General features: G+C 40.9%; 1 protein-coding gene across 1 annotated transcript in view; it reads right to left on the minus strand.

The window, feature by feature from the left end:
- Nucleotides 1–571: 571 nt before the first annotated feature.
- Nucleotides 572–12,060, minus strand: part of EED (embryonic ectoderm development) — a 125,331-nt gene continuing 113,842 nt past the window's right edge. The window contains exons 11-13 of the mRNA XM_078658443.1: nt 10,156–10,314; nt 6,319–6,392; nt 572–868 (exon numbers count right to left, since the gene is read on the minus strand). Of these exons, the coding sequence (XP_078514569.1) occupies nt 742–868; nt 6,319–6,392; nt 10,156–10,314 (360 nt within the window). The 3' untranslated portion in view covers nt 572–741. The remainder of the gene's footprint in view (nt 869–6,318; nt 6,393–10,155; nt 10,315–12,060) is intronic.

A 12,060-nucleotide genomic window follows, 5' to 3' on the forward strand; every position in this document is an offset into this window, starting at 1 on the left:
CTACATTACAAATGATAAAAACACATAATGAATAAAACATTAAAGGTGCACAATAATAAACACATTGCACTGTTCATCTTAAAACAAGCAGCTCCCCACATCTTCATTCTAATTAAGGGTACTGTATAAAAACACATTTTAAAACGGGTTTTCAAAACACTAATCGATTTGCCAGAGCTCAGTCTACTACACTAGGGGAGAGAGCAGTCACATATTCAGAGAAATATTTACTTTACCCCCAGCAACACCATCAATCTAGATTTCATATCTAGATACTCTCTAGGAGAACTATGGTGTATCTGCAAGTGTATCTAGAGAAAAGGGGAAGGTGTTCATCCCCACCCATAAAAAACAATCTCATTCCTCTCTAGAGTAGAGATAGGAAAAACAAATGTCAGTGTTATAATCCCAGAGCCTACAATTGTGGAGAAAATGGAAGTGGGGGCTCACTGTTGTCTAGTAGTACATGGAACCATCAGATTCCACAAGTTTGAAATTAGCAGAAAGTTAACCAAGGAAATGTATCAGTGTACAATTATGTACTACAAATAATTGGAACAGACAATATACAAACTGTTACAAAAATATGTACTCTTTTTTTATTAAAAGCACTAGACCCAAGGCAAGCACAGAGAATGTAAACATAGCTATGTTTAGCACCAGATATTGAACACCGGAAAATGAATATGCAACTATGAGCAGGTGAAAAGATGAGCAAAATGTATTATCCTGGACTGGTCTTCATCGCAATCTGTCCCAACGCCAGATGGTGGCATCATCACAAACCGCTATTAGGATGCTACTGTCTCTGCTGAAACTGGTCTGTCGTATGGCAGCTATGCACTTCGGATGAGTAAGTGTTGTACACCTGCAAAGAAAGGAAGAGGAGGCCTATAGGTTAGTGGATAAAAAGTACAATTGAACAAAAAATCTGTAAGAACAATTTAATTACATTTTAGAAACTATGGAAGGTCTATAATGAAGAGTTCCTTGCCATCTGATCTTTATTTTGAATAGAAAAAAAGAGAATATTGAAGGGAGGCTTCAAAGGTGTATTTTTTTCTCTCTGCCTGGCTTTAATGTGTTTATGCTACATGTGCTCGCAGATTGAACTGAGAATTAATAACTTTTATACATCACTTGCTGTCACGGTTTGCCATTTCGTGACCTAGATGAAATTACGTTACTTACCTGTAAACTGTGGTTCTCCAGTAATGGTACCTTTCATAGATTCACAAGCTTGAATCATTCCCCGTCGTTAGATTGGGAGACCCACGGTACATAAAAGGCAGTAAGTAATTACTCTAACATTAAAGTTAGAGAAAAAACATTCACCTTAATATCCCGTCCTAGTTATTAGGTTAAATTAGGTATGGTCCAAACTCCAGACAATCAGGCGACAGTACCCCCTAGAACCCTCTACACAAAGGCTCCAGGCTCCCAGATTTTCAAGCACAAGTGTATTATAAACTGATTAAATAAAACAGGGGAGCCACTAAGGGGAGTAGGGTGGGTTGCATGTGAATCTATGAAAGATATCAATACTGGAGAACCACCGTTTACAGGTAACTTAGTTTCTTCTCCAGTAATTGGGTATCTTTCATAGATTCACATGCTTAAATCCGAATAGATAGCAGTTGTACCATAGGTGCGTATGTTCATAAAAAGATTTACAGTACATAAAAAGATACAGTGCACAATGTAAAAATTGTGTACCCCACCAAATGTATAAGTCTTATATCACTATATATATATATATATATATATATATATATATATATATATATATATATATACACAAATATATAAAAAAGTATACATATACACTAGTATCGGACAATGTATATGTACAGAATACCTGACCTCAATCATCATATTAGCACTTGTCAAACAAAGAAAGGTGGGAAGGATAGAGGTTCACCTTATTGATAAAGATTCCTGTATGTGAAGTCGTACAGGAAACAATCAGCTTGTTTAGTTACCATGGGGAGCTGAAATCTTTGCCGCTCTTTCCATAAGGGTATGGAAACCCCCTATATCCTCAGGTGGTGAATCTATTGGAGGTAGAGTGGAAGGCGAAGGTGTCTGATTCTGACAGTCATCCCTTCGTTGGGAAGGCATATCTCATCCAACTCTCCCTCTTCTCTCTCCTCATCAGTTGTATGAAGCTCCTGGTCCTGTTGCTGTGTTGCTGTAGGTAACGGAGAAACAGGAGGGGAAGATCTAATTATTAAAGAAGGCTGCGTAATGGTAATCTGGGGAACTGAGAACGCCGGCTCTGAAGGAGGGAATCTGCGGTAGTAATTCTGTACCAAACGCTGCAAGTTTGAGACTAGAGAAACAGGCATTTGGATTGTTTGTTCCCTTTGTCTATCCTGGTTGGGGGCCTGAGGGTAATACACAGTCCTCATCTACCTCCTCCTGACATTTAATGAGAAGGTCCAACGGACTGCGAGCCACCCCAAACATTCCATCATCTTCCAATTGCTCCTCATCTGCTCCGTAATCGAATATTTCCTCTGGAGGACAGGGAGATACTTTACTTGAGGAAGTATGAATATGCCATTTTACTTCCTGTGAAGGTGTTCTCTCAAGCAGAAGTCCTGTATCACCCTTGGACTACTTTATCGACGGATCTAGCATCAACGACGAAGTCAAACCAACCACCGACGAGGTTGTCGTAGATTAAGTTTACGTCAACAGTTCTTCCGTCGACTAGTTTCTACACCTGAAGTCTTCATCTACCGTCAACGAGGCTACCGTCGACGTGTCTACCATCGTCGAGAACAAGGTCACTGAAAGAGACTTGTTTTTCAGGGCCGCTGATAGCCGCAGTGGCGACGAAGTTTCAGTTGACGATGGTCCTGACAGAATTACTTTCTTTTTAGTCAATTAAGTAGATGAAGTTGTCGTCAATGAAGGTTGCACCCTCAGAGACTAACGTCAACGGAGAGGATGCAGATGACATGATCATCTTAGCCTGAGGTGAAAGGAAAGTAGACGTCGTAGTCGTGGTGACAGAAGTTCTTGTCGACTGCGTCAACTGCTTTGTCGAAGGAATATCTTTCATATGAGGTAAACATGTCTCTGGAAGAGATCTTGACTTCTGCTTCATTTTTTAAGAGGATTAAGAAGGCGTAGATGGCACAGACTGACCTTTAAGAGAGGCTAGTTTCTTTTTTTGAAGATGAAGGCTGATCTTCAGGTTTTGAGATGTGATGTTTTTTCAACATCTTAGCAGCCTTAAAAGATACAGCTACGCCTCACTAGCCCTTTTCTTAGAAGCTGTAGTTTTTAGTGAGGAATCACTTACAATCAGAAACAGGATTGTCTTTAGTTTTAAGCTTCTGTAGCCACAGAAGACAACATCATTCTCTATCTATCTCTCATGGGTCATTTGAGAGGAAGTCCTGCAAATTTTACATTCTCACCTGGTGATCAGGGTGAAGGCAGTAGATGCACTTCTGGTGGGAATCATCTGAATGAAGTATGAGTTTCCACAACTCACAATGCCTGAAGAGAGATCTTTTAGAAGACAACATGTTGAACTGAAGATCTGTAGAAACCTAGAAGGCCAAGAGAAAGTACTGAGCAGAGCTCATGGAGACTCCCTTCACACGACATGCGGTTGAAAATCTGAGTCTGGAGCCACTGTGGAGAGGGTTCTACAAGGTACTGTTGCCTGATTAGCTGGAATTTGGACCATACCTAATGACTAGGACGGGATATTAATATGAATGTTTTTTCTCTACTAACTTTAAGGTTAGAGTAATTACGTACTGCTTTTTATGTACCGTGGGTCTCCCACTTCCACGGGGAATAACTCAAGCATGTGAATCTATGATGGATACCCCAATATTCGAGAAACAAATTATGTTTACATTTATGTGAATTCCAGAACTCTTAGCTCAGGCTCTCGTCTCCACAACTGGTTGGTAATTGTGTACACCAGTAGACAGTACTGGAATTAGCTCCTTTAAAAGAGGGCATCTCTACAAAGGATGCCATCACCTTAAAGGTGTTGTAGAACTTCCTTAGCATACATGAGTTCCTGCCAATCACCCACTTCTACATTATTCTCAGACATTCAAGGGGAAAAATACTGGAAACACAGCAAGCTTAGCTCTTCCTTACGCTGTCAATGAGCTCTCTCCTACTCAGCAGCTATGAATCCAACTTTCAAGCTGGTAATCACTGGAGGTGGGGAAAGAGATACAGAGAATCGGAGATGGACAGCTGGTTTTCACCTTCCCAAGTGAAACTCCATGCTCTAAAAAGAGCTAGTTTATGTAATGCTTCTTCAGTCAAGGAAGTACTGGGCTGCAATTCAGAAAAAACCCTAAGAATCCTTTTGGCAAAAGGATAATCTTTCATTAACAACTACTCACAGTTGCCAAGACACGTGAGCTTAGTTAGCCTGTGCGGAGAAGATAAATGAGCAAGCTGCTAGTAATAAAAAAAATTAAAAAAAGGAGAAATACAGGTTGCTTTTTAAGATTTGGCAATCTGCTCAATCTTGAGAAAGAAATGTTTAGAGTTTGTGCTTTAGATGTGGTGAATATGGGCATTTGGCCAATAAGAAGGAATGTGATGGATGGAAAGCTACTTGCAAAACGTGTGGGAGAAAGGTTAATGGAACAAAATGTTGTAGAAGAGGGAATCCTAAGAATAAATTTCAGGAAATACCTTATGAAGACAGATTGTGAAATAGCCTTGCAGCTAATGGAGACTAGTTTGTTTAGAGGTGGTCCAAACAGAGAATTTGTTGGTGTGCATGCTATTTGACTCGGCTGCAAAAATAACACGGATTGCTAGAGAGGTCTATGAAAAAGGCTTAGAAAGCAAGATCACTCTTTGCAAACCAGATATTCAGCTGAAAGACCTGTGAGGGAGCGCATCAAGATGCTGGGATACTTTTCGGGGTGCATTCATTTCAAAGGAAGGTACACAGAAGGGAAGATTTATTTTTCAGTAAGAGATATCCCTTTTTTTTTAAAATAATGCACATACTGTGACCTTGCATGAAATTGTTGTCTAGAATAGTTTAATAGGTTATTTAAAAAGGACGAGAATTGTAATCATGGGAAATTGTTAGGCACCCGGTCCCCAATAGTTCAACAATAGCCAGGGCCCCAATGGGCAGGTGCATGAGGTCCAATATGTATGCTTTCCTATGGCTGAATCCTAAATTTTTGCTTTAAAAGTTGTTACTGTTCATGCCTTGCTTCCTGGCAGTCACCACCTCAAACGTAGACCACCTGTCTAGATCTGGAGTAAAGTTGCTTGTGATTAAGACATTGCCTTCCGTGTCATTAATTAGTCTCTTCTGGGAAGCTGTGCTATTGGCCTCTCAGTCTGTCTTGCTTTTTCCTATGCGTAGATTTACCAGTCATTGTTTTACAAAAGATATATATTAAACCCCGAGCACCACCAATTAGAGTGCAGTCCGTCAGTTGGACAGGTCCAAATTTGTACAACAAAGTCCCCACTTCGCAAAGTTACGAGAGACCGATTGTTTCAGTTATATTAAACTCTTCACTTTCTTGTACAATCAGATATTGAAAAACAGTAGACACGTGTTTCGTTTGACAACTTTTTCAAGGCTGATCGAATATAAGTGTAGAAATACAAGTAGCGTATCCACTCTAAGTGTAGGTCTGGCACAGTATCCAGGTCAGCGTGTACACGCGGACTCGATACTGCAGCAGACCTAGGCTTACCAGGGCTTTTTGGTGCCTTTGGGCGGACATCCTTGTTACTTATGTTTCTTATTAAGCTTGGTCCTTGTATACGCCCTTAAAATACAATCAAAGTTGTGGATGTTAAATGTAAAAAGCTATGTGACAGGTGAATCCTCTACAGGTCACCTCATGCTTTTGGTCCTCGGAACAAGATTTCCACTATACACTTAGTGTGGATACTCTGCCTGTAATTCTACACTGATTCTGTCACAGCCTTGAAAAAGGTGTTGAAAATGATGAAACACCTGTTGGCTGTTTTTCAATATCAGATTGTACAAGAAAATTTAGAATTTTATAAAGTAACTGGAACCATCGGTCTCTCGTAGTAACTTTAAGTGTGGTTTTGTTGTACAAATTTGGACCTGTGACACTAACGGACTGCATACTAATTAATTGGTGGTGCTCTGGACATTTAATATATATCTTCTGTATAGCAGGGAGTTGTTTCTTATGTACTGTACACCATCTGAGTGACATTGTGTTATCTTTCCATGGAGTACACTTTACGGTTTGTTGGACTAATTATTTTTCTTTTGCTCTAAACGTATGTAAAGGATAACGTTTGATCAGAACATACTTAGCTTTATGAGGGTCTTCCACTTCCAAGTCCCAAACATAGAGTTTCCCAACTTGATTTCCCAGCGCCAACATCTTTGAAAGAAAGAAAAATGTTTAAAGACTTTTTTTTAAACCACAATGGCAGTCTATTAATCAATGTACTAGATTTACAGATCTGGGAATTTGGTATAAGCTTTTTACACCACAAAGGACATAAGATTGTTTGATATTTTCTAAAACTGGGGGTGTAAGATTATAATTGTTGTAGGGTTTGTCTTCAAGTTGGATAAGAAAAGTATATGTGCTGTAATCTAGGGAACACTTCTCATTAGATTGACAAGCAATAATTCAACAGTTTAAGTCACATTTAAAGGCCCAAGCAATACGCAAAACGCACAATGCACTAGCATTGGAGGAAAATTAAAAGACTTGCCCTCAACTGTACTGTATGATAAATTGGACCACCACTTTAAATGTTAAACAAACCGCTATCTACAATGCATTATCACTAAACCTGCCACCAAAACGAATATCCAGGGCCATGTATAGCTCCAGGAGGAGGACCGCGCGGTCCCCCTCCTTGCTTAAATTTTGTCGCAGGAAGGTGCAGTCCCCGGGGGCACGTCCACACACCCCCTGCATTATTTACACAACGCCCTGGGGAGGTGGCGGTCCCCAGGACTTGGGGTTCCAAGAGCCCCCTGCATATATAAAAAATATAAGCCCTAGGGAGGTAGTGGTCCCTGGGGCAGCGGGGAGGACATAGGGGCCTCTCCTGCATTTACCTGAAATGAAGCCCCGGGGAGGTGGTTGTGGTCCCCAGGGCATTAGTAAGCCCCGGGAAGAAGGAGGGGGGGGGGGGGGGGGACTTCTTGTATTCTGCAAATGTCGCTGGGACCTGGCCCACCCTTTGGCTAGTTAATAACGAAGCACTAGGCGACTGCAATTCGTTTTTTTGGGGGGGTTTTTCTGGAAAGATATTCAAAATGCTGTTTTGGCCCAGAGGGGGTCCTGGAGGCTTCCCCCCTCCCCTTTTTCTCGGTAACCATTTGACTAATCATTCTGGAACTTTCAAGACAGCAGCTAAATGGAGCAGCAAACTAGTTTGGAAAATAGTGAGGATTTGTCAAACGGCGCCAAAGTTATAGGCAAATAAAACGCTCTTCCTATGGAAACTAGGTCCCAACTATAACTACCTAGTAGCGACTGCTAATGGCGTATGACAAATTATAAAAAACTTCGGGATTAAGGCCACACTGCACATTACATCTTGCTTTGCCCCACCTTTGGAGATGAACTAACCCCTAGTCGAAGCCCGACCTAAGTTTATGGAAAACAGTTCCATTTCTGTTATCAGTGTCCAGCTCACTCGAGTATGCCCTTAAAGGTCCCAGTATATACTTGGAATGGCCATCACAGGCTGAAGAAAACAGTTTACCAGTCAGTGTAGTTATGCAGCTTGAAGAATTTTTGGATTCACATTCTGTGCATTAGTCCGCCATCCAAAGGTTGGGTCCGGAATTGTTTTTTTCCAACTATTTCTAGGTCTAGCTAAGGCAGCTCTTGCGCAGTTGCTTAGCGACCTGTAGTAACTGCTTTGTGGAGTTCCAACTCCACCCATTGCTTGCCTTTGGTTTTCATTTGTCTGTCAGTGTCCTTTAAAAATCCTTGCTTGTTTGTGGTCAGTCCTGTCTCTTTTTTCACTTCAGTTCCTCCTATGCAGCAGGGACTAAGTACTGTCATTACGCTACAGTTCTTCATCTGTTCTGTGTGGGACTATTTTATTCTTGGTTTCCTGTTCGGTTACTGTTTGCCTGTGTTCAACTTCAGAACCGTAGCGGATTGCATTTAAATATAGCTTTTCTCCCTCCCCCTCCTATAAATTCCAAACTTATATTAGTGCAACCTCTTGTGCAGTGCCTCTTGCTTCATTGTTTATGTATTTATAGGCTTTTAGCAATTCGATATCGATCGTCTGTTGGGCTATTTTTTAGTTGGATGTTTGTTTGATTTTGGGCTTTGTTTTTAAAGGATTTAAGGATTGGGCTTGTACTTTTTTTTGGTCGGACAGCAGGTTTTGAAACTTAAATATTTTTCTGATTAGCTCCGGCAGTGCACAATGCTGAACTTCGAGCAGAGTCCGTCGACCTGTAGACAGAGGTAGAGTGCGTTTACATGTAATAATTTCTACAATATCTCCTTTTCTTGCAAGGCCATTGCTTTATTAAGAATTATCATGTGTCTACATTATTTTTTGGGAATGCAGTGTTACAGAGCCGGAGACTCGAACCTGGTTTCCCCAGCTCCAAAGTCGGCAGCTCTCGAGATTACGCCACATCTCCAGCCCTGCCAACTGCCACACAGAGCGGGTTAGTCCAACGCTTTGAGCATTTCCACGCATCGCTGCACTAAAATTGTCGCACATTATGGCTCCTTGGTCTACAGGTCAAAACAGAGGCTTTCCTCCCTTCAAAAGCCACAGCTAAAAATACAAAGTAGCTGCCGGATAAAGGGAATGACTACCAAAGTGTCCCACAGACTTCTGAAGGCAGCAACGAGACACTCAGACTGATAAAATAATTTCTTGATGCAGATTAACCCAATCTGCAATCCTACACAAAAGTGCATCAGGGTGAAGAGCATTCAGGAACGTTAGAAGATGTATCACCTAAGGCCGTGGATCGACTTGTGGGACCATTAGTCTGAGATAAACTGTCATGGTAGAACAGAACATGTCTGGTGAACTGTCACCAGCCTCTCCATGGTTCACCTGTTACGCCCAAATAGTCCACAAGTTGGATCTCATTGTTGAAAAACCTCACTCACATTTTAGCCTGATGCTTATTTACCCACAGACCAGCACTTCAGTGAATCTAGCCTGCAGTAAAGTGAAAATTTCCAGTCATCGACCTAGATTCCATTGCTTGTCCTAGGAGTGACAGTGAAACTATTCACTTAGTGGTCACTGAGATACCCACTGGAATGGAGGGGTATTTGTCAAAGGGCACAAGGAGCAAGGTAAACAAGCAATCGTCCTAAAATGCAGATATATTTTCCATTTGGAAAAAGGTTAGTCTTAGTCTAGCAAAAGTGCCACCTGGGAGGAAAGTCTACAGACAGCTTAAATATACTTCAAGTACATATGAGACAATTACAACAAGCGGGACCGCATAGTTCATACACATTAGGGGTCCTTTATCCTATAAGAGAAACATCAAGGATAAGTTGAATCCAGAGGGGTCCTCAAAAGAAAACCATGCTTGATGGTTGTCCAGCTTATTTAACAGGTAAGACACTCAGTTGCTGTATACTCAACCTGCTCCAAGATACATAGTCGCTAATAACTCAATAGCAGAGGCTACATGTACAGAAAATAATTAAATACCATAAAAATACTTCTAGGTCCAGAAGGCATTTCATGTTCATGACATGGCCAGATTTTTGAGAAATTATTTTATAGCAAGAGAATCAGTTGGATTGTACAGTGCTGAAGGCAGCTCAGAGATATGCAAGCCACCTTTTGCGTACTTATTTTAGTGCATCAGAAACATCAAACTACAGAGAGCTTCAATGCCCATTGCACACTAAGTTTTGAAAGAAATGCACCTCAGGAAGAATTAGATATGTTGAGCATACTAAGTGCATTAACTACTTTCGAGCCCATTTCATTCATTAATAACTGATCTTAAACAGGAAAATGAAAACCACTGCTTTTACAAAATCAAATACAAGTGATTAAAATGGTTATGTAAAGAAGCATACGTGCTACGCTCTCTAGCTGCATTACCACGGACTGAATTATAGTTAGATTGCTGGTGGTTTCTAAATCACAAAGTCAACAAATACAGCATCTCACCTTTTGCCAGAAATCCATTGAAAACCTCATATACCAAATATCACATTGACTGTAGTCAAATCGTCCAAGGATGGTCACATTTGACTCGCTGGATCTGATATTATCAATGTCATCGTCCATTTTTCCTGGCTTCCAGCACACAATGGCATTTTCACAAGACTGCAGAGGAAGCACAAGAAGAAACACTGCTTTTTTCATGCATTTAAGCTGTACAACAACAGTGTTCCATTCGTAACTATAGGTTTTGAAAAGAGGTTGGCATGATTTACCAACAGCTTTTCAAAGGGTCTCAATGAAAATCGCTGACATTTCCTGAAACATTTGACTGATACATATAAATGCATTTTTTTATTAAGTCAACATTTAAAGCCATTTGCATTTAGTGAACTACCATTTTTTAATCTTTAGGTGTATTTGAAATATTTTTTGTAAGTGTTCTATCTAAAACTAGTTTCAAGGTAATTTCGGACAGTGTAATCAATCGATAAAATATAAAACAAAATTAAAATAGTTTTTCCTTGGCCATGTACGGTGCTTAAAGCAAAAGACAAAATTAAAGGAGTACTTAAAATATGTCTTTATTTAATTTCACAACAGGGAAATAGTTTCCAGATGGCTCAGATTTCTGTAAGCAAAGGAGTTAAAGGCAGATACGAACACCACCTGAGGATCAGCTTCCTATTCCATCTCCTGACATATACGAATTCTAAGGTCATTGTTGCACTATTTTGTTGGCTAGTGGCCCTAAATAAACATCTTATTTATAGAGGATGCAACTCAATTTTGTTAGTGCCATGAACTAACAGCCAGCCTGAAACCATTAGCTGTTTCACACAGTCTGGGGGTGCATGTGTTCCCAAACAGTGGGCCGCTGATCTGCCAGCTCGATCAAAATGTTCCTATCAAAGTAGATGACAGATGGATTTGCATGGGGTTGATTCTCAGTCTCAGTGTGCAGAACAAAAAGTTGGACTGAATACAGCAAGAAGGATTGCCAGTGGCTAAGACATTTGAAAGTATTCCACCCATCACCTTTTTCTTTGCAAGGGGAGCACTATAACTTCCTTTTATCTTCGTTCTAGATAAAAGGATTCCTTTTTGCAGACAATGCAATATCCAAGCAGTAATCGTTTTCTGAAGAGCACATTTAGAAAGAGTCTCTTTAATGATGCCTCAAGTTTTATTCTAGCACATTTTTTTGTTTCCAACATGGAAGTACACATCAAGTTGGATGGATGGGTTTGTGAAAGTAGGTGTCCTTGAGATAAAGAGCCATCATGAAGTGGCCTAGACGCAGCAGACGGATGAATGACATCTTGCAGAGTGTCCATTTAGCAATTTTCTGAGAGGATGTACTTGTTGAAGGGCCCTAGGTCGATTACTAGCTTTAGAGAGAGACAGTTTTTGGTGATGAGAAAGTACAGGGATTACCCCCCTTTGCCTGGATTTTGCAACAGTACTGGTTCTTTTGCCCCGTAAAAAGATATGCACCTGAGACTCTTCATGAAGAAGGTGCCTATGTTCCACGGGAAAGGTGTTTGGTGGGATTGCAGTTAGCTCCAGGCAGTTACCTTGTTTTATGATGGAGGACCTATCAGTCGGAGCAGATTCCCAGCGAGGGAGAAACCCCTGTAATCATTCCGACAGGTGTAGTGTGATCAGGGTGAGTGGAAGGTAGTCACTGCTTGAAGAAAGCAGGTCCATTAGCAGAGCCTCTCAGTGATGCAGTTCTCTCTGTAACCTCCTCTTGAATACCCCCCAAGATGACTGCTGGTGGTATTATTGTTGCTGCTTCTGTTAGGAGAGTCTGGAAAGTGGTTTTACTGCTCTCTCCCCTATGCGGTGACCTGTGCTGGGTGGATATCTGAAGGACACCAATCACCCTGGCTGTGTCAGTGTCCCTTT

Source organism: Lissotriton helveticus, chromosome 8 (assembly GCF_964261635.1).
Source record: "Lissotriton helveticus chromosome 8, aLisHel1.1, whole genome shotgun sequence".
NCBI classification, from domain to species: domain Eukaryota; kingdom Metazoa; phylum Chordata; class Amphibia; order Caudata; family Salamandridae; genus Lissotriton; species Lissotriton helveticus.